The 23,394-nt window shown below is 43.2% G+C and overlaps 1 protein-coding gene across 5 annotated transcripts in view; it reads left to right on the forward strand.

Annotated features, from left to right (window-relative positions):
- Positions 1–23,394, forward strand: part of Dennd2b (DENN domain containing 2B) — a 202,199-nt gene that overhangs the window by 127,053 nt on the left and 51,752 nt on the right. For all 5 annotated transcript variants that reach the window (XM_052763470.1, XM_052763468.1, XM_052763471.1 and 2 more), the window contains one exon: positions 20,473–20,577. In XM_052763470.1, coding sequence (XP_052619430.1) covers positions 20,498–20,577 — 80 coding nt within the window. In that variant the 5' untranslated portion in view covers positions 20,473–20,497. The remainder of the gene's footprint in view (positions 1–20,472; positions 20,578–23,394) is intronic.

Raw genomic sequence — 23,394 nt, forward strand, 5'->3', positions numbered from 1 at the left:
ACCCACATGAAAGAACATGTGAACATGTTTTTGAAAAGAATATAGTACTGTGACTCTAGTTTTCAGGATCAAAGCTTGGGCTGCTGCAGTTCCAACAAGGCTTAGCATCTATTTCCAGTATGCCTGTTAAAGAGACTAATAATAATTAAAAGCAGAGAAAGGAGAGTTATCCCACTTGGCCACTGGAAAGAGAAACATAGGGGTCCAATGGCCATCTTAGGGTTCTTGAAATGAGGTTTAGGTTTAAATAGAGGACAGTAGATAGGCATAATTAGGCAGTCCTGGACAAGGCATGGCCCCACCCATCATGGACCCTCTTATCATGGACCCATTCTTGTCTCTTTTCTCCACTTCTGTCAGCCTTACTAGGTGGTCAGGTAAGTTGTCAGGACTGTATGACAACTTCCTCTGGCTGGCACCAGGCTCCTACCTTTCCTTCCTGTTATCATGGGATTCCTGGAGAAATTTTAATTCTTTGAGAACTATTGTTTCAATAGTTTGATAGAACAAGAGTTTTTGTTTTCAAAGTACCTTCTCTCCTGCCAGATAACCACAATACCCTGAAGTCCTTCAGAGCCAACATTAGCCAAAGGAAATTTGCATAGTGAGGGTAGATATGGGTTTGTGCTCAGTGTCTGCTGTTCTGTGGTGTGGGCCATCCTGTACTTCACAGCTGCTCTAGGCTAGCTAGTGGTAGCTAGCAGGTGTTGAAATCAGGGTTTGAGCTGCCATTTAAAACTACTTAAGAAATAAATTTTTTGTTGGAGTCCAGTGTTGCTTGGGGCAGTTTTCTGGGGTGTGTGTGTGTGTGTGTGTGTGTGTGTGTGTGTGTGTGTGTGTGTGGTGGTGGTTTTTTTTAATTTATTTTTTTATTAAACCAGCCTTTCCCTCTCAGCCAGGGAGGTTGTAGGATAGTGGAAGGTTGCATGAGGGCTTTGTTCTCTTGGGCTCTTGGGAACAATGAGGCCACTATAACCAGTGGCAGAAAGGCTGTCTCAGGACGATTGTGTCAGCTCCCATATCCCAGCTGCACACAGTTGACTGCAGATTTTATGGGTTGTTGGGTGTGACAAAGTTTTTCTCTGTAGGTTTAATAAGTTGCTTTGCATTGATATTTCCTTTATACCGGAGATTGTGTCCAACAGAGTGGTCCACTGCTAGCCCTGGCACACAGTTGTGCCCACACTTAGCTATGGGGAGTGATCGGTGATGAGCCTGGCAATGGGCAAGGGAGAACAAGGGGTGGGGGGAATGTCTCTATGAGCAGCCAAGGACGGACAGTGTGGACTTTTGTAGAGCTTCCAAATAGCCTCTCCCATGAGGTCTGTACTCATAGTGCCTCTAGGCCTGAGAGTTGTCTGGGTTGACCATGATGTCTGTGTGAATAATTATAGGTCACTGAACAGAACCACTAGTCAGCTACATCCCTCAAGAATGCCTAATTGTAGGCTACAAATATAAAAATATATGAGGGCTTAGATACATGTCATACCTTATTTCAAAGAGCAGTGACATGAGTCAGCTATGACTTGGGTGGCTTTCAGTATGTTGGGAGCAGCTTGGTGAGCATGCTGGCCAACCCAGAAAAGGGGAGGAGGCCCATTCCCCACATTTCCCACAGAGGAATGTTGGGAAAACACAAGCTGTAGCCATTGTCTGCAGTTCTTCAGCTACTGAATCTGGTTACCAAATGTCCAGAGCAGTTTACAAACCATGTTAGAAAAATAACACATTTGTATGAACATTTGTGGGGTAGGGGTGTGTGTGTGTGTGTGTGTGTGTGTGTGTGTGTGTGTGTGTGTGTGTGTGTGTATTGAATATATCCGAGGCTAGCCCTTCAACTTGCTATGTGGCTGAGGGTTGCCTTGAACTTAACTGATTCTTCTGTGGGATTATAAGATGCTATGCCTACCATACCTGGTTTATGTGGTGCTGGGGATCAAATTCTTGCCTTTGTGATGGGAGGCAAGTCCAAGTCTATATTTCTATATGCACTGTTTCAAGTGCTTTTGGGAGCCTATGATAAATTGAGTAGTTTATAAATCATTGACAGTGAAGTCTGAAACTCAGGAGAAGAGAATGCCTATAGCCAATGAGCTTTTCTTGGTGCTCAACATTGTATATCTGCTGAGCTGTGATGGGAAGTCTCTGAATGAATAGACAGAAGAATTTTGGGAGTGTATGAACACTCTAAAATGGTAGTGAGGAACCTTAGTGCATAGAAGTTTTCCATGGAGGTTCTTGGGTTTAACAGATATCTAAAAAGCTCTGTAGCTAGAAAGTGAACAGCCAGTACAATACCCTAAGGTGTGGAGACTTGTGATGGTATAGTATGTCTCCCCTTTGGAATTCTGCAGTATATTTGATGGTTATTGCATACTTTCACCTGACATGGTATTCTCAAGTTTGTGTATATATTTTGTCATTTAGCTCAGAATGAATCGACACCCATAAAAGATGTAGCTTTTTCCTTTGGGGAGAATTCTGATAAGGTTTCAGGATCTCTGAGGACAATTTTTAAACAGGAATTGTAGCTAGAGTTTTCCTGCCTGGCCCACACTCAGGACAAATCTCTCTCACCTGCCAGTCCCACAGACGCTCAGACCCGACCAAGTAAACACAGAGACTTATATTGCTTACAAACTGTATGGCCGTGGCAGGCTTCTTGCTAACTGTTCTTACAGCTTAAATTAATCCATTTCTATTAATCTATACCTTGCCACATGGCTCGTGGCTTACCAGCATCTTCACCTGCTGTTTATCATCATGGCGGCTGGCAGTGTCTCTCTGACTCAGCCTTCCACTTCCCAGCTTTATTCTCCTCCTTGTCCCGCCTACACTTCCTGCCTAGCCAATGGCCAATCAGTGTTTTATTTATTGACTAATTAGCAACACATTTGCCATACAGAACATCCCACAGCAAGGAATTTCAGAAGTGGGTTTGAGGATGTATTAGAATAAATGTGTAGGCCACTGAAAACCACTTTGTTGCTGTATTTGTTCATGTTAAATTTCTTTTTGCCGGACTTTCATGTTCAGCAATTAGAACCAGGCTGATGGCCCTAGTACAACCTGGAATTACTTCTTTGAAAATCGTTCTGTAAACTCTCCCTGCTCTGGGCCAGAAAGGAAACCCTCACTAACCTAACTGTTCCAATATTTTGTACTGTACTTCTGTCTTTCAGAAAACTAAATTTCTTTTAATTAAAAAAAATGGCTCCATAGCAACTAGATTGGCTCTTAGAATGATAGGGAATATTTAAGTTCTTTAAGAGAAGTAGGATATCTCCAATGCCGTGTCACCTAATGGGTGGCATTTAGAGCCTGGTTGTTATGCTCTGGCCTGTCAGTGCTACCCCAGTTGAGGAGAAAGCTAGAGCTAGGTCTACGTCTCCAGGGCTTATGACTACATGTCTAGGCCCTGTGAATGCATATGGGGGTTTTGTCTATGGTCCCTGGGTGGGGTCCTCTTTTCTCTCAGTTTAAGTTTTCTTAGTTCACCGTGAGATTCAAAGAATTTCTAGTAGAAGGGACTTTGATACCACATTTGTCCATCTGCAAAGAGGAAGGGGACAGGCTAACCTAATCTGCCTCTTCACCGTGTATTCCCAGAAAAACTGACGGCACATGTGCTCGTGTAACAGGGACGGTCTCTTGAAACTGCCCCTTGCTCACCTTCCCTTTTCCCTTTTCCTTCTGAGAGAATCCCTTTCTTGGGGTCCAGTTGAAGTCCTGCTGCATTTCCTCCAGAGAAGAGGAAAGAAGACACACCTCGGGATGGCAGAGATCTTGCTCTGCATATCAACTTCCTGCCCATTGTTTCACTGTGCCTCCTTTGTGCTATTCATGACTCCAGACAGTGTCTTCTTTGGGGCAGCTTTGAGTCAACCTGCATCTTCCTACCAACTTCTGTCATCCGATTTCTGATAGAGCAGAAGGAAGCCTGAATCACAGATTCTAATGACAGTGTGGGGTTCAAAAATAATCATGGAGCGGCTGGAGAAATGGCTTGTCTGTCAAGAGCTACTCTTACAGAGGATCTGGGGTCAATCCCAGCACCCATGTAGTGACTCACTACTATCTGTAATCTAGATCCAGGAGATCTAATGCCTTCTTCTGCGTTGCCTTTTGATTCTAGGATGAGCCAGCCATCAAGATGCTCTCAGTCTGGCAAATGCCAGGCCTTCTCTTTCCATCATCTACTCCCTACATGCAGAGGAAGCAGAGTAAAGCAAAAACATGGCACCACACACATGGTGCACAGATGGCATACATGCAGGCAAAACTACCTATACACATAAAAAAAAAATAAAATTAATCCTAAAAAGCAAACTTAGCCAGGTGGTGGTGGCGCATGCCTTTAATCCCAGCACCCAGGAGGCAGAAGCAGGTGGATCTCTGAGAATTCAAGGCCAGCCTGGTCTACAGAACAAGTTCCAGTTCAGTACTACACAGAGAAACACTGTCTTGAAAAAACAAAACAAAACAAAACAAAAACACTTTATGGAGTTCTGGTTTTTAAAAAGAAAAAAAAAATCCACAAACTGTTGCTGCTATCATTTCATTTATCCATTTCTTTGATTCAAATTAATTGTTCCTTGTTAAATGTTGCTTACTTTAAATTCTGGGATGCCATAATGGACATCCTGATCCTTATCCTCAAGAATACAGTTTGTAACTGAGAAATAAGGGACTAAAAGAAAGTTACAGTCTGTGGGACTCTAGAGAAATGAAATTCTTCTCAGTTTGGCTTCTAGGTCTTCTCATTTTCTGAGATCCCTTTAGTGGACCCTAGAAGGCTTATGGGATCCCTTCTGCACATTAGAGCTTGTCTGAATTCTCAAGGCAGTTACTACCCTTCCCCAACCCAGCCTTCTCTTCTCCAGGGTAAACACTCTTGGTTCCTTTAGTCATTTCCCCTTTGATGGGCCCAAGTGCCCTTTCTGTCCTGGTCACTATCTGTAGGATGCAGCCCAAACAAATAAAGCCTGCCTCTCGGCCAGTGTGGAGCCCACAACACAATGAAATGTCCCAAACATTGATTTCCAGGGAGCGGTACAGCCTGGAACCACTCCCATGTTTCCGCTTTTCTCTGGTTTCCTTGCATCCAGGGAGTAGATGATGGAAAGAGAAGGCCCTGGCATTGGTCAGACCTCGAATGTCTTGATAGTTGACCCATCCTGGAATAAAAAACTCCCTTCTTTTACCTCCCCCCACCCCCGTTGTCCTCTTGTCTTCACACCCCAGTTGGTATCCAGACATATTCAACTCTTTTGACACTGAAAATGTTGTCATCTACAAAGTTCATACTTAAGAACTGTGCAACAGTTAAAAAAAGAGAGAGAGAAACATCACACACACACAAATGTCATGTTTTACCCAAGTGTCCAATTTTGTGTTAGGCTTTAACCATCCCTAAATTCAGCCTTGCTGCCTGGGGCTTGCCCTTCCTTTTCTGAGTGATTGCTTTTCATTCCTAGGGAAAGTAGCATGGAAAGTAAAACTCTAGTATAACTGTATTCTATTTTTGTCTTCATTCTCTGCCCCAGTCTCCCTTACCTCTAGACCCAAAATGACTAAAGTTGAATCCTGTGACGTCACAACAGTTGACTATTGTATCAAAACTGTGATATCCAGCAAGGGAGGATTATGACTTTAGGGAAGAATAGAAGGAAGAGTGTAGCTTCATCTGAATAAAAGGGCATTTTTATGCAGATCTTCACCCAAAAAGCCTGGATTGGCCTTTCAGTGCCTGACTGCCCTCTCTTTGGTTCCCATTGCACCCTGTCTCTATGGATTAATGGTTTGGTTTGTGGGCATTGCAATGCCCATATCTGAATGTGTGGAAGTCTCCTGCTGGCCAGTTGGCTTCTGGGCTGGCTTTGGGTTTCATTTATGAGACATATGCTGAATAGAACTATTCAGGGGTGGGCTTCAGAGGGCAGCCTGGGAGCCTGGGATGAGCCTGAGGCAGATGTGCATGGTCCCTAGGCTGAAAGAAAGCCACTGGTGCAGCTAGTTTTCTTGAGGTTATGTGGCAGTTCTGTTCTTGAAACATGCTACCCATAGACCTGGAGTGTTGCAGCCTGCTGCTTCTGAGGCAGATTGAGGCCTGCCTGGGAACTCTTTCATGGTTTCTTAACACTGAGACTTAGAAAAACACCTGCCTCAGAGAATTCTAAACTTTTTTTTTAACAGTACCTATAGGCCCAAAGAACTAGCTAAGTTTCATTTATTAAGTATTTAGGTTTAAACAATTTTGTATTGCTATATATTTATCCTAACAAAGTGAGCAGCTGTGTGGAAAAAAAAAACTACATAAATCGAAAGAAAAATATTTTTATTTCATTCTTAAATAACCGTAATTACTTACTAATGGGATCTGCTGGATGCTGTGTGGTATCCTGGATTCAACATTGCCACCCACATATCCTTTCCATGCTGCTCTTCACGTGGTACTTGGCTTTTTATCATAGCAACTGTTGAAAACCAACTTTACAAAGACATGACCTCATTTAAAAGAATGTAGTGCAGTCTGATATTCAAACTTAACTTGTGTGGTGTCTAACAGATGTTGAGGATTTCTTTTCTCCCCCAAATTTATAATATGTGGCAGTACTCCTGAGTTTGCCAGGTTGTTCTGGGGTACCTTGGCATACAGTGTGAGAACCATAGACTCGCAGCTACTGAGTAGCACCTGCCCTCAGATATTGGGCAGATGGGTGAACAGACTCCTTTTATCTACTTTCTTAGCCCTAGAAGGACCTCACCATAAGGAAAAGGCTTGCTTTGACCAGAGTCTGTGTTTGTGAACTGTTCTGCCCCTAGGCTAGGAAAAATGATGAGTACTTCTCATTTATTTTTTTGTTGATTGAAAGAAAGCCTTCTAAACTAGATAGGTTAAAGAAAAACATTGTCATGACATCAGGAATTCAAGGACCAGGCATTAGATTAGTTGCCAGTATCTAGACAGACCTGGGCTGAAGGGATATACATGAGGTGGTGGAGGGTGGTTTCCTGCCACAAGACAGAGAATAGAGACCTAACATGCTCTACTACCAATTACAGAGCTTACTTCCCACCTTTCCAGACTCTGGTTCTACCATTTACAATGAAACCCAAGGGAAATTAGCCTCTTTGAACCCTAGTTACTTTGTCTATAAAATAGAAAAAAAAGTGATAGGTACCTCTTTACAGTGTTACAGAGATAAATGAGATAAAATGCATGCATAGAACCAGCAGACCATAGCCACACCAGTGCACTTTCTGCTTCTGCCTTCCAGATTTGAGGAACAAAAGGTGTTTGCCCAAACCTAATAAAGTTGAGCCTTTATGATCTATATAGAACTTGCAGTTTGAAAATTATTCTTTATTACTACCTAAAAAAATTTTTTTTGGTGGTACTGGGGATTGAACCCAGGGGCTCAGACATGCAAGGGAAGTGTTTCTACCATTAAACTACACATCACAAAGCCAGGCATAGTGGTGGCACACACCTTTAATCCTAGCACTCAGGAGGCAGAGGCAGGAGGATCTCTGTGAGTTTGAGGCCAGCCTGATCTACATAGTGAGTTCTAGGACAGCTAAGACTATATAGTGAGACCCTGTCTCAATAACAACAACCTTTTTAAAGTATTTTATGACAGGATCTCACTGTGTCATCCAAGCTGTTATCACTTGGATTCTTTTTTTTTTTTTTTTTGGTTTTTCGAGACAGGGTTTCTCTGTGTAGCTTTGCGCCTTTCCTGGGACTCACTTGGTAGCCCAGGCTGGCCTTGAACTCACAGAGATCCGCCTGGCTCTGCCTCCCGAGTGCTGGGATTAAAGGCGTGCGCCACCACCGCCCTCTTTATTTTTTTTTAAATGGGTGCTGGGAATTGAACCTGGGTTCTCTGGAAGAACAACCAGTGCTCTTAACCACTGAGCCATCTCTCCAACGCTCCCCCCCCCCCCCAGGCTGTTCTCACATTGATGTGTTCCTGTCTCAGCCTTCCAAGTTCTGAAGTTAGAGATGTGTGCCACCATACTTGGCCCTTTATCATTTCTTGATAATACTGTTCTGTAGAACAATGTTCCAGAGTTGCTGAGCTCTATTTTGTATGCCATGTGAAAACATTTTACTGAAATATGATATAGACACGACATTATGTATCCAGGTCCAACAGATTTTTTAGAAATGAACCCATGTAACCAAAACCTTGGTCCAGACACAGAATATTACAAGTATCCCAGAACTGCACCTTCAATTTTTTGTAGAGTTATACCTCATGGATACCACCAACATCCTGATTTCTAATAGCATAGTTTCTTTTTTTCAGATTTATTTTATGTGTGTGAGTACTTTGCCTGCATGCATGTGTGTGTACCAGGTAAGTGCTGGTGGAGGCAAAGAGAAGGTATCAGATGTACTAGAACTACTTTCAGATGGTTATGTGCTACCATGTAGGTGCTGAGAACCAAACGTAGGTCCTCTGCAAAAGCAACAAATGCTTTTTTTTTTAATTCTTTGTGTCTTTCATATCATGCCTCCCGATCCTACCCACCCACCCCCAAATAAAACAAAATAAAATTTAGAGAAAAAGGAAGAAAGGGAAATCTCATCATGGAAGCTTCAGTGTGACACAGTAAGTCACACAGTAAACTCCTTTATCCATATATTTTTACATGCAGGCATTTATCACAAAAAAATCACTGGTCGCCCGACAGTGGTGGCGCACGCCTTTAATCCCAGCACTTTGGAGGCAGAGGCAGGCGGATATCTGTGAGTTCAAGGCCAGCCTGGTCTCCAAAGCAAATTCCAGGAAAGGCGCAAAGCTACACAGAAAAACCCTGTCTTGAAAAACAAAAAAAAAAAAATCACTGGTCTGGTTCAAGGCCCCTGGTCTCTGCTACACCATTGATACTGGGCCCTCACTGGGACTCTTCCTAGATGTTCCCGTTGCTGCCCTGTGTCATGGAGATCCTGTAGCCCTGGGTCTACAGGGCTCCCCCTCCTCTTCCTAACGTGCTCCAGCAGATCAGAGGTGGGGTAGATATTGGGGTGGGCCAACACATAATCCCAGTTCTGGGCCTACGTTGTTGCAGAATTAGTCAGCCATCCAGCTCTCCCCTTTCTTCGCCACTAGGGTGGAGCGCTCCTGCATTGCCCTGGCTAGTTCACCCCTTACAATGATGAGCAAGGGACAGGGCCAGTTCTCCTGCTTTCATGTCCTCAGGGTCGGTTCTCCTGCCCTGATCTGCACCTTCAAGATCAGCTCTACTGTGATGCCCAGGCAAGGTGCAGGGCCTGTTCTCCTTAAAATGCTTTTAACTACTAAGCCATCTCTGTAGCTCCAGCGTAAATTTATTAGACTGCTTTTATATTTTCCACATACAGAATTATGTAGGATATTTGATATCTTTTTATTCACAATATTTCAAAGATTTATTCACATTGCAGGTAGCTATATATCATGCATTCCCATTGCCGTATAGTATTCCATTATATAATATACCATAATTTACTTTGGATTCTTCTGACAGTGGTCATTTGGGTGGTTTTCTTTTACAGCACTGTTATGAATGATGTTGTTTCTTATACTTATCATTAGTGCATGTGTGTTTACATTTCTGTTGGAGAGATGTGTGCACATGTATGCATGTGTTTTATTGCATCCCTTCTTGTGAGTATAGTATGTTAATCATATTACATTGTGATTATAGTTTGCATTCCTTGATGATTAATGAAATTGGCTGCCTTTCCATATATCTCTTGGCTAGTTGTATATAATCTCTGGTGAAGAATCTGGACTAGTTTTGTTGTTGTTTGTTTTAATTGATTTGTTGAAGTTATTTATATATCCTAAATATGAATCTTATGCTGGATACACACACATACGTACACAGAGAGGGGAGAGAGAGAGAGAGAGAGAGAGAGAGAGAGAGAGAGAGATGAACCATCTTTTCCTACTCAGTGGCTTTCTTTTCCACTCTCCAAATGGCAATTTTTAAATGAACAGAGCTCTTACTTAATGCAGTCTAACTTGTCATTGTTTTCTGTTATGGCTCTCATTCTCTGTCCTATTTAAGAACTCTGTGCTTTCCTCCAAGGTCTCCTTGACTTCTGTCTGCCCTGGTTCTTCCCCTTGCAATTCTTCTCACACCCTGCCTCCTGAAGACTCAGTCACACCAGGAGCACTCTGTTACAGCTCTTACATTGTACAGCATCCATACCTGCTTGTCTGAGACAGGATGAGGAGCTCAAGGGTAGGAACCAGAGCATAGTGTAGGAATTGGGAAAACACCTTCTGAGGATTTGAGTAAAGGGAGCAGTGGAGGCCTTCGGTGCCCATACCATTTTCTATTTCCCTTATAGCATTTCCCAAACTTATTTCAACCTGTACTCCCTTTTGATAAGCATAAAGATTTTCCACACCTGTGGGGTCTTCTGCAGGTTGAGAGTTATAGTGCTACATGGAGAACTGACCAGTAGTGTCCAAAACACTAGACATTAGGAAGAAAGCCCAGCAACAAGTGGGCTTGTGCACTTTATAGTTGGAAAGTCTTTTCAAAGAGTAAGTGTAGCCGGACGGTGGTGGCGCACGCCTTTAATCCCAGCACTTGGGAGGCAGAGCCAGGCGGATCTCTGTGAGTTCGAGGCCAGCCTGGTCTACAAAGTGAGTTCCAGGAAAGGCGCAAAACTACAGAGAAACCCTGTCTCAAAAAACCAAAAAAAAAAAAAAAAGAGTAAGTGTAGTTGAGTTCTTGGGGAAATCCTCCCCTGCTAGTAGTGTTTGGGGTGTTCAGAAAGCATTAGCTCCCTTTGAGTGTTCTTAATGGGTCTGATTGGTACAGGTGACTAACACTTCATTGGAAGGCTAAGAGATGGACATGGGTAATGGAGCCCAGAGCTGCCTACTCTATCCAAGAGTAGCCACACTGAGGTGATAACAAGGGCCTGCTGGGTAGTAAGAATTGTTCTAGGCATGGAGGGAGGAGCAGTAATCAAAGACAAGAAACAATGCCTAGGGTCACGGAATTTCATATACATAAAGGTAGAAAATGAGTGTATTGGATGATGGCAAATGCTGCAGAGGAAAGTAGAAATGACGAAGTAGAGTGCTGATGGGGTAGCAGGAACTGGTTTTAATTTTGTGTAGTATGCTCAGGAAAGTTTCATTGGGAAGATGGCATCTAACCAAAAAGACTTGAAGTGGGGGTGGGGGGTGGGGGTGGGAGGGGAGAACAGACTTGTTGGATAATGTGTTATAGTTAGGAAAGATATGAAGGTCCCTACCATAGGAATGTATGTGCTAGGCATGTTTCAGAACATAATAAGGAGACAGTATGGCTGGAGGGCAAAGGGTAACCAGAATGAGGTCACAGACATAATAGGGATCCTTGTGGTGAAGGGCCTTTTAAGTCACTCCAGCTTTGACTTTGAGAATGGGAATGGGAGCTATATATTTTAGTCTTTTTTTTTTTTAAACATCTACATCCATGTTGGTGGAGTAACAGTGGTGGAAGTAGCTTATCAAGAGAAACAAAGTCACGTGAAGAAATGAGGACAAGCACCAAGGCGTCAGAATGGGGAAAGCTCAACCCTTGTAGCATGTCCTTCCTCTGTTCTTCATAGGTGGAACTCACTAGTATTCATCTTCTCACTGCAGAGGTTTCCTTGTACTGAAGATAGGTAAGTAGAGGAACCTAGACTTTTCCAGTCCCTTAAGCATGGCTGTTTCCTTGTCCTCCTCTGAGATGGTGCAGCTTATAGGAGGTATGCTTTTCCAAGGCAGTGGAGGCCTCTTGCCATCAGTCAGCTTAAGCTCAACTAGATGGGAGAGCATGGGAAGGGTGAGTATGAGGTCAAGAATTAGGGGGCAGGAAAGGCTCCAGAAAAAATCTGACATCTGGCCTGGGTATTTAAGAAAGAATGGGGGCAGAGGACATGCCAGAGAGAAGGACTTGGCTGCATAAAAGCTTGGAGGCATCAGTATTCCTGGAATGGAATACAGGGAATGGCATTCTCTGTAGTCTGATGTGGCTGCCCTAGGAAAGACACTGACTTAGATTAGGACTGTGACCTCTGCATCACTGTCTTGATTATGGACCTGCTCCATTCCTCTTGCCCAAGTGAGGGGAGGCAGTGGTTAGTCCCTAAGAGCAGGGCTTGCAGTACAAGCCTCCATTCTGTTTTCTTTTCTGAAGTGGTGACAAGTCACTAGACAGTGTGGGCTCAGTTGTCTTCCAGTGCTAGGCAAAGCTGCTGGCCGAGAGGCTGTGTCCAGATTGGCAGCAACAGCTGTTAGGAAGGCTTTGAGACTATCTTGGCACCAAGTAGACTTCTTTTGGCCTAGAATTGCCTCGTGATCATTCACCCCAATTCAGGTTATCGGGAAGTGTTTAACTCCAGCTTAAAATCTACAGAATCTGTGTACCAGTGGAAAAGGGCCATCTGGCAGGGATGGGTATTGAAACTTGGTTGAGGTTGAAAATCTAAATGTAAAGAGCTTCCTTTGAGGAGGAAGCTGGGAAAGCAGTGTAGGAGTGACAAGTGGACTGTAAAGAGTTCTTCTTTTTTTCTTTCTCATTCAACAAGAACAACAAAATTATTTTTTCCTGTGGCTGGTTTTTCAGCCTCTTTGAGTCCTGTAAAAAAAAACCCTGGCAATGCTTTAACCTACTAGCCGACAAACCCTGGGTCCTTTCTTACCCTGATGGGCTCTCTGCACTTTGGAATAGATGCAAAGTATAGGATATGTGGATCGCGAAGGAGAAAAGAGTCTTTTGGTTTGAAAGGGATTGTTTCAGTGTTGAGAAGTCCTTCCTGGTGCCCTTTCTTAGACGTTTTTCCCCTCCCACCTACTCCCCTTTCCCTTGCTCATTTCTAGGCATAGCACAGCCAGAGACCCAGTCTAATGTTGACCTTTTCTGTGTGTAGATGTGGCAGGTAGAGGCATGGCTGAAGAATCAAGCTCCAAGAAAAGACCAAAGGAGTTTTTCAAGTTCCAAGTCTATTTCTAGGATCCTTTTTATCTTTCTGAGAACCAGGAAGAGGGTTGACTGGGAAAGAATACAGGGAAGGAGGTGCATAGCCTCTTCCTAGGAGCAGGAGAGCTTTTCCACAGGGAATTTAGCAGGGGTCTTCCTTGCTTCCTGGATGGCTGATTATGTGGGGATGCAGGAGACACTAAAGTGCTGAGGATGAGGGTGAAGTCCTATGGAGCAAAGGCTCACCCTAGTTCAGCTGTTGTTGTTAAGCTTCTTCCAAAAGGAGTTCAAATGGTAATTACTAGGACTCTTGGGGAAAATGTGAAATGCTAGACCCTCCTTGGGAAGCTGCTGGGCTGTTCCTCTATCTCTTTGGACGGGGCCTGTGGATGAAGAAGTAGTTGGTAAGTGGGTACAGAGAGTCAGAGTGGGTGTTTAGTGAACATAATGAGCGGGCAGGTGGGCCCTGGGGTCAGACCATAGCTGTGCCTTGTCTGGTGACTGTTCTGTCATTTTGTTGGTTGCAGTGTCCTGGCTGTAGCCAAGTTCTCATACCACACGTAAAAGCTCAGGTTCCTTTGTCGTCTTTTCTGTCCCTTTCGGCTGCTTTGTAAGTTATAACCTTCACACAAGCTGATTGTAGGAAATTAGAGAAATGGAGATATTAGTAGAACTTTTCCATTGTTTAGAGGCTTCCTTTGTTAGATGTCTTTTTAAATTTTTATTTGCGTGTATAAGTGTATAATTTTTATTTGCACATAAGTATATGTAAACATGGCCAAAGGTCAAAGTTGAGTGTTTTTCTCAATCGCTCTCCATCTTATTTTTCTGAGTCAGGGTCCGTCACTGAACCTGGAGCTTGATGATTGGCTAGATTGGCTGGCCAGCAAGCCCTTGGGATCCTCCTCTCTCTGCCTCCACAGCATTGGATTACAGGTGTGTGCCACTGTGCCCAGCTCTTACATATGTGCTAGAGCTCCAAAATCAGGGCCTCATGCTTGTGCAGCAAGCATTTTACCCACTGAGCCATCTCAGCTTTGTTAGGTGTCTTGACTACTTACTAGTAAAAAGAAAAGAAGAGTGATGGGAAATTTCTGTTTCCTGTCAGTGGCTGTTCTAACATCAGCAGAGGGGAGGCTTTTCCTCACCATTCTCAGGGTTCTGCAAGTCATGCCACATGTACAATTATGTTTTCAGGAAGATACTGAAGGGACATTAACCTCATGGGGAACACAGGTTTTTTTGTTCATTTTCAGGGGCTGAGTGTCCCTGAGAAAGATCTCCCTTCAGAGATGAACATTATTATTATTATCATCATTATTATTACTATTATTATTTGTTATGATTGGTGTGCATGTGCAGTTATTATTTGTGTGTGTGAATGTGGGTGCTCCTGTATAATAGCTTGTGTGTGGAAGTCAGATGACAACTTTCAGGAATTGGTTTTCTCCTTCCACCTTATTGTGGGTTCCAGAGATTGAACTCAGATCATCAGGCTTGCATAGCAAGTACCTGCTGAGCCATCTCACTGACTCCCTCTTAGACTTTGGAAATCCCTCTTGGATTGTGGACTGGGTTAGATTGTATTACCTGTTGAAGGCTGAACTGGGCAAAAGCAGGAACCTTCCAGAAGGTCTGGGGATTTCAAACAGCCAATAGGCTGTACCATGCACTGGGATAAGCTTCTCTTCCCTGCACCATTCATGCCCTCCATCTAAGAAGTTTTGTGTGGTTGTGCTATGACCCAGCTTCCTAGTGCTCCCTGCTGAGGTCCAGGCCCAGGGCTGTACACTCACCTGCTGGCTGGGGAAGCTACCCAGATAGAGTCAGAGGGTTAGGGGTGTCAGTGCTGACATGGGGAACAGTTTAAATGGACCACTTTCACTCAGCTCTGGCCAACTACGGTTACAAAGAAATGTCAGTTGTTTTTGCAGATTTTCTAATTTTCAAGAGAAGCTAAAACCTCAATTTTTATTGTCACTCAGCTTCTTTTTTTTTTGGTTTTTCGAGACAGGGTTTCTCTGTGTAGCTTTGTGCCTTTCCTGGAACTCGCTTTGGAGACCAGGCTGGCTTCGAACTCACAGAGATCCGCCTGGCTCTGCCTCCCGAGTGCTGGGATTAAAGGCGTGCGCCACCACCGCCCGGCGCCACTCAGCTTCTTAAATGTTTGACAACTAATTTGGGTTATTTAAAAATAAAGGGAAGTCTAGATGAGACTTCGCTTTATTTACTCTTGTGGACCACTAGTTTATGTCTTCCAGTATAAGCTCCTTTTCCAGGAGTTTGGAAGTGAGGACAAAGCAAGGAAAGACTGTCTAGCTACTAGGGTGGATGGCAGGAAACACTTGTTTTGAAGTACAAGGAGTAAAGTTAGTTGTTGGCTGAGGAAACTGTTAGATGGAAACTAATGCAAACTAATGCTTGCATGAAACCCAGTTATATACATGTCCTTGGTTGAGGGCCGGGGGTTCTGTTTAGGGTTAAAGAAACTGGGTTCTGGAGGAGGGAACAAGTGTCCATCTTCTGTTTGTGTTTGTTCACAGCTGAGCAAACTCTTAGGAAGAGTGAGTAATGATGTCAGACCTTTCTGAGACCTCACCTTGTTGTAGAACACAGATTTTCTAATGTAAGGTATATAAGATTAGCCTAAAATGCTTACTAGAAATGCAATTTCCTGGTCCCATCCCTACAGATGCCCATGAAGGTGGTGGAAATGGGACCTAGGACTCTGTATTTTTTTTAATAATCTTAAAGAAAGTAGACAGTAAAACCAGAGAGATATAGTAATTTGGGAGTTACTTAATTACCCTGGAGCTAAATTTCCTAATTGGAAATATAAGGCTGTATTACTCCTATGTCATAGAATGCTAAGAATTGAATTAGAAGACCCCTGAAGGCAAAATGGAGCCCTGGCTTGGAGCTGGGGCTTAGTAGGAGTCGCTTAGGCCCCAGTTCCTGACTTCCACTTTCTAGCTGTGTTACTTGGGTGGCTTATTCCCTGCTCTGTATTTTGGTATCCTCTATAAAGTGTAAATAATGTTAGTAATAGTAGTACCTATTTCACAGCATGTTCAAAGGATTAAATGGTTTAACATATGTGAAGTGCTTATAGTTTTAGCTATTATAATTGCAGAAGGAATCTTGCAGCATATCAACACACCTTAGTTTTTTCTTTAGGTTTGTTTGTTATGAGTAACAAACAAATTAAGGCTGATGAGGTTTACTTAGGGTTACTATTGCTGTGATGAGACACTGTGACCAAAAGCAACTTGGGAAGAAAGGGCTTATTTTGCTTCTACTTGTATATCACAGTTTAATCAGGCAGTCATGGAAGGAACTCAAACAGGGTAAAAACCTGGAGGCAGGAGCTGATGCAAAGGCCATGGAGGAGTGCTGCTTACTACTTTGTTCCTATGGCTTCCTCAGTCTACATTCATTTAGTACCCACGACCATTCTGCCTAGAGATGGCACTGCCCATAGTGAGCTGGGCCCTCCCACATCAATCATTAATCAAGACCAATCTGATAGGGGCATTTTCTCAGTTGAGGTTCCCTCTTCCAAAATGATTCTAGCTTGAGTCAAACTTGACATAAAACTTGCCAGCATAGAGGCCTTTCCCATGTCCAGTTTTTACCAACTTTTCTCCCTTGACAGCTCTGCTAAGGCAGGGACATCTTATCATTTTTATACTGTAGGTGTTTGCACATCACCTGGCGTAGGTAAAATGAATTGAATGTCAGTTCCAGAGAATGTGAAAAGTGACTCAGGCTCAGGAACTGAGAGACGCATGCTGGAAAAAAGCCTCTTGTTAAGCATCTGTGTTTGGGAAAAAGGTGTGCCGTTACCATTGCTGTTTTATTGAGAAAGCCAGCCTCTGGAACTCACTTGTGCAAGGTCACACAACCAACAGCTGATGGGCAGGGTTGAGTGTAGTGATCTGACTGTATTCCCACTGTTTCTCACATACCTGGGAAATTCCAGTGGTACTGTACTGTGCTTTTTCTCTGACTTACAGCTCTTTACATAGTTGTCTGAAGTTTGTTGGAGCTAGGTTTCTGAGAAACTGCTGATTGGTGGTAGATGCTAATTGAAGAATTTCCTTTTCCAAATATGTTGTTTGCCTTTTATGGATGGACCTTCGTGACAAGCAAACCAGCTTCTCATCTTGCTTGCTTCTGTTGGGCATTTTCACTAAGTATCTTTTTCTCCTTAACCTGATTAGCTGAGGTATCCAACTAACAGTGTAGAGGAGGGCCAGCAAGATGGTTCAGGTGGGTTAAAGTGCTTGCTTCCAAGTGCTATGACTTGTTTGATTCCATGGATCCACATGGCAGAAAGAAAGAATAGATTTTACAAGTTGCCCTCCATCCTCTGCATGCACTTATGGCACATGCATCCCACCCCAACACACACACACACACACACACACACACACACACACACACACACACACACACACCCCTGCACGTACACACACACACAGTGCATTAGCACATAGATAAGAAAACATAGCTTAAAAAAATATATTGAAGAAGTTGGGCCTGCTCCTCTCTTTGTTACATCATCCCAGAACTTTTTTTTCTTTGTTATTCCATCAAAATATCAGTGTTAGCTTCATTCTTCACTAGTTGGTTCTCTGTTCATGTTACATCTACAGAATATCATTCCAGAGCAGTGGGGCCATGTCTCCCAACTCTAGAGATTCATCAAGGAAAGAAACAACATCTTTCATTATATTTTTAAATGTAATTCAGTTTCCAGTGTTTCCACACATCTGCCCCTTCCCTGAAGGCCTACCTTGGAAGAAGTAGAACATGTTGAGAATTATGTTGTTGGGTAGTGATAGTTACTGTGATCATTGCAGCCATGGGCCCTCAAAAGCTGACATGTGGCAAGTTGATTCCTTACCTGCAGAACTCCCTGAGGAAGCTGAGAGCTGGCCTGACAGAGCTTCTGGGGCTGCTGCTTCTTCTCCTTCTTGCACAGAACTATATGCAAGCACTTGAGGCATTGGCTGCCAGTAGAGAGTATCTCTACCAGAGCCAAAGTGCATAGGTGACCAGTGGCAACTGGCCTGGCATCATGTCATCATCATTATCCCTAGTGTCATATTAGACACTGAAGTTTACACAGTTATTTTCTTTAAACAGTATTTTTCTCTGCTTTATAAAAAATGGAAGTGAGGTTCCTCTGGTTTCATTTTTGTTGTTCCTTTTTCTTTTTATTACATCAATTGGTTGTTTGTGTGTGGGGTGTGCATGCATGCACCGTGGATCATATATGGTCAGAGAACAACCTTGGGGAGCTGGTTCTCTCCTTCCATCATGTGGGTTCCAGGGATAGAACTCAGCTCACTGGGTGTGGTGGTAAGTACCTTTACTCAGTGAGCCATCTTGCCAGCAAAAGCACCAGTAGCATTTCTTTAGAGAAATCTTTCATTGGTATGGTGGTGTCAATTCTCTCTGTCCACTACGTGTGTCCTGGGGATCAAACTTAAGTTTCCAGGCTTGGTGTCAAGCCTCTACCTGCTAAAATATTTTTCTGGGCCAAAATATAAATTTTAAATATGATTTTGGGGGCTGGCAAATGACTCAGCAAGTAAGTTGCCTATTACCAAGCCTGGCGAACTGAGTTGGATCCCTGGGACCCACATAGTGGAAGAAGAGAACTCCCTGAAAGTTGCCCTCTGACCTCCATACAAACCATGGTACATACATACGCATGCCCACACATATACACATGCACACAAAATAAATGATATAATAAAATTAGCAAAGATTAAAATACTGATTTTTGTATCCTGCAAGCCATATTGTTTTGTTTTGTTTTTTTGGTTTTTCGAGACAGGGTTTCTCTGTGTAGTTTTGCGCCTTTCCTGGAACTCACTCTGTAGCCCAGGTTGGCCTCAAACTCACAGAGATCCGCCTGCCTCTGCCTCCTAAGTGCTGGGATTAAAGGTGTGCACCACCACCGCCCGGCCCTGCAAGCCATCTTGAACTTACTATATTAAGTATTACTTTGAGACAAAATACCTGAAACAATCCATTTTTAAGGAAGACAGTTTGATTTTGGCACATGGTTTCAGAAGTTGTAGTGCATGGTCACTTTGGGCCTGTGGAGGTACGATATATTACAGTGGGAACATGTAGTCCAGGAGACCTGTTCACTTCATGATGTCTAGGAAGGAAACACAGTGTTCTACTTCTCCTAGGCTCCACTTCCAAAGGTTTGACCACCTCCCACTATTACTACAGGCTGGAGACCCAGCTTTCAACACATGGGCCTTTCAGAGGGACATTCGTGATCAAAACTGTACCATTCACTTACTAGTTTAATGGGTTTTGTGTGGAGGAACATGTCAGATATCATACCCTTGGGATTTTCTACATACTTTCTACATATTTTCAAAATTATTCCATCTGCAAAATAATTATATTTCTACCTTTCCAATCCGGATATACCCTTAAGTTTTAACTCCCCCCCTATTTCATTATTTGCCAAAAAATAATCCTTAGATGGTGGCTCTTTTTCCTGTTGGTAACATATTATAGCTGTGTATGATATACAGATGGACAGTTTTTCATGTGTATGGGTGTTTTGCCTGCACGCCACTTGTGTGCCTGGTGCCCATGGAGGCCAGTAGAGGGTATTGTAACTCTAGAACTGGAGTTACTGACAGTTGTGAGCCTTCTTGTGGGTGCTGGGAATTGAACCTGAAGTCCTCTGTAAGAACATCTGGGGCTCTTAACCACTGAGCCATTTCTCTAGTCTCAGGATAGACTTGTTTTTTTGCTTTATAAATATTTAAATACCTTATGTATATTTTATTTTAGTAGATATTAGGAAAACATGATTATTACTTCTAGCCCCTAATTGTATGATGTCTTTTAGATGCCACATTATCAGAATAGCCTTTCATGAACATGTCAGATATCACATCCTCTTCCTCCTTTCTTCACCCAGGCTTCAAACTACTTATTGTCTAATATAATAATGTGCACTTAGTAGTCAGCACAAGACACCTATGTGATTCTTATCTGTGCTATTCACTGGATGTAAGCTCATGAGGACAGACTTTATTCTTTGCTAGATCACCATTTGCTTTGGGTAGAGTTTCTCAGCAAATACTTTTTGGATGAATCATTGGTTTATTGCTTAGAAAAAAAGCTAACTTTTTTTTTAAAGAAGAGGAAATATTTCAGTTTTATCCATGAGTAATGAATGAATGAATAATAGGACAAGAGGTAGGAAAATACAGCAAAAATTATGAATATGGTGAAGAATTATAGGAAACGTAAAAATGAGAACTGGAAATCATTTTCTGTGAGGCAACAAATTATTTGCTAGCTCACAAACTCTTTTCCACCAGAGGCCAGGAGTGGGAAAGTGGTTTTTGCCACTTGCCACAGGAATGCTTGTGGCCTTGGTGGACCTCTCTGGAAGATACTGAAGTGCTCTGGCTGTCTGTGGAAACTTGGTTTACAGGAGTGTCTTCTTTGCAGGGCTCTGGGTTTGCAGAAAGCCGAAATGACCATGACTGCCAACAAGAACTCCAGCATCAATCATGGAGCCGGAGGCACTAAAGCCCCTCGGGAGACTCTGAGCAGGTGGGTAGGGTATACTTCTGGGAGATAGCATCAAGAATCTGCCAAGTAGCCTGGGACCCAGGTAGGATCTCTGCCAGAGTATAAATAACTATCATGACTGCTGATCATACTGTTTACTTGTTTAGGCCCAGCTTTTTCTGACCGTTAGGCAGAAGTCTTGTCTGACACACAACATTTTCTAGTTCTAAAAATCTCTATTTGGGAATGGCAGCTAGTAACCTTAAAACAAGCTCTGCTTTGTATTGTGGAAGCCCTAGCATTCCAAGAACAGGACAGTAAGAAGTAGCTTAGAGAAGATGGGAATATCTTTGAGCCTGTGGTGTGAGGACCACACTGGGGTAGTGGTAGGTAGGCAGTTACACATATTAGCATAAGTTCCAAGCAGAAGTCTAGGCTCTGTAACAACTTAGGCTTGGCCACAAAGAAAACAACTTGGGGAATTTTATTCAGTGTCTGCTATTATCCACTATCTTGTTCTTTTTATCCTCTTTGCAAAGGTAAGAATATAAGACTATAGAAAAATGAAAGATTTTGGAATCTTATAGAACCAGGCTCAAATTTAAGCTCTAAATACTTAACCAGATAGTGAGATCTCAGAACACTTTCTTGTGCTCTCTAAAATCTTTGCTGACTCAGCTATAACATCACAGTATTAACAGTTACCTGACTGTCAGAGTTGCTGTGAGGATGCAATGAGGGAACATGGCGGTGCTTGGCTTAGCATAGGGGCTAGTGTGAAGCTGCTGGATTAATGGCAGCGCCCACCCTGTGATGAGATAAAAAGCTTCCAGAACAGACATACCGATGTGTGTCTCTCTCCAGTGCTTCTTAAGACTTGGCCAAAGCTGCATGTTGGTGTCCCAGAAGAACTTTCAGGCTTTTAATAAAGCTACAGATACTTTCACAGCCTCTTCTGTAAATCTCAGATGGACAGATTTGGCTGGTAGGCTCTTATCACTAGGAGGGACAGGTGTGAGAATGCTAAGCTCTGCTTGGGATAGCACTAGCTCTTTCCTAATGTCTGGGCTGAGCCCAGTGAGACATGGCACCTTAGGTTTGGATTGAGGTGGTGGTGGATGTTTAGTTCACTCAGAGTTGGTGTCCAGATGTGGCTAGTTGGGTAAGACCCAAGATGCAGCATGTGAGGAATGACTGGTATGAATACGGCCGGAGTTCCCCCACAATGTATATACAAGACTTGGTCCTTGTTCAGTCTTATGGACTGTGCCAGTCACACAAGGCTTGGTAGGCTTACATTCTTAAGCATGTAAGAGCTTTGGATTTAGCCAAAAGTTGAGTATCTACAGCAAGACCAGTAAGAACTGGTCCCCGAACTAAACTCTTCCAAAGCATTAAGTGACTGAGACATTCTACCTCTGGGAACCACTCTTCTGGGCTTAAACCACATTGATGGCAAGTCTTACTCAGTGTGTGCGCGCACAGGTTTGTAGTCTTGATCTACAACCCCCAATCCCTCCATACATGCCACACACTTTTGCACTGAACATTATATTAAATGTGCAGTCCTCTTTCCATATCCTCCTAAGTGCAAGGATTACAAGCTTTCACCACTACACATGAACCCACTTTTTAAAAAAAAAAAAAGTCACTACTATAGGAATTATATACCCTGTGATTATATAGTACTATTCTTATATAGTATATACTATAGTATTTGGGCCATGTGCATGCCTAGTGCACACAAACACTAGAACATCAGATTTCCTGGAACTAGAGTTATAGACCGATGTGAACTGCTACATAGGTGTTGGAACTGAATCCCAGTTCTCTGCAAGAACATCCAGTGCTCAGAACCATTGTGTCATATCTCCAGCCCCCTATTTTTATTTTATTTATGTGTGCGTGTCTGTGTGTTAGATATACACATGCATGTGGATGCCCGTGGAGGCCAGAAGAGGACATTGGATCCCACAGAACTAGAGTTATAGGAGGTTGTGAGCTTCCAGATGTGAGTGCTGAGCACTAAACTCTGGTCCTCTGGAAGAATAGCAGGGCCTTCTCTGCCCCGTATTTTTTTCCTTCTAATTTCCAACATGTTGATGTTTCATAGGTGCAGGATGTTTGGTGTTTACATTAAATTGCGAAGCAGAACTAAGACTGCTGACACATTCCCCAGTTTCTATTTGGAATACACGCCTACATGTTTCTAAATGTTTTCAGAACTGCTTTTCCTTTTAGTTTTCCAGCACAATTGCCATCCAAACATGCTGCACAGTGTTTGTAAATATCTGAGCTTCAGATGTACCTTTGAAAAAGCACCTCTCCAGCCTCCCTTCTGTGGTTTCACTTCCTTCCTGCCACATTTGCGCTCCTCTCCCTCCCTTCATTTCTGGGAACCTGGCTTTGGCTTGGAGTCACACACCCCTGTGCTCTTCACTCAGAGGTTGCCCCTGAACTGTAGGTGTTACTTAGACACTGTGATCCTATGGTTTCTGTGGTTGGCTTCACCTTAGCCACTGTCTCTGTGTATTTGGGCTGGGTGAAACAGAAGGTTGCTAGTTCATTTAGGAAATGACTGTCAGTGAACTCTGAGGGCTCTCTTGGGTGCCAGGTTCTGTGCTGAACACTGGGGAACAAAGAAAGGATGATCTACTCTCTTTCCAAGGTGTTTACAATTTGATAATCTTGGCGTTTGAATATTGTGTAGTCTGACTTTTCAATAGATTGTTGGCAGTGACCTGGGGCCCTTTTATCATTACCAGCTCAAGAGTCCAAGGAGGGGAACATGTTGGTGTGGACAGACGTTTGATTGGAGAGAGCAGGGGTACAGTGCCTTACAAAGCTGGGTGTTCACAC

This window comes from Peromyscus californicus, unplaced genomic scaffold, assembly GCF_007827085.1.
Source record: "Peromyscus californicus insignis strain IS unplaced genomic scaffold, ASM782708v3 Scaffold_4__1_contigs__length_199733344, whole genome shotgun sequence".
Taxonomy (NCBI): Eukaryota; Metazoa; Chordata; class Mammalia; order Rodentia; family Cricetidae; genus Peromyscus; species Peromyscus californicus.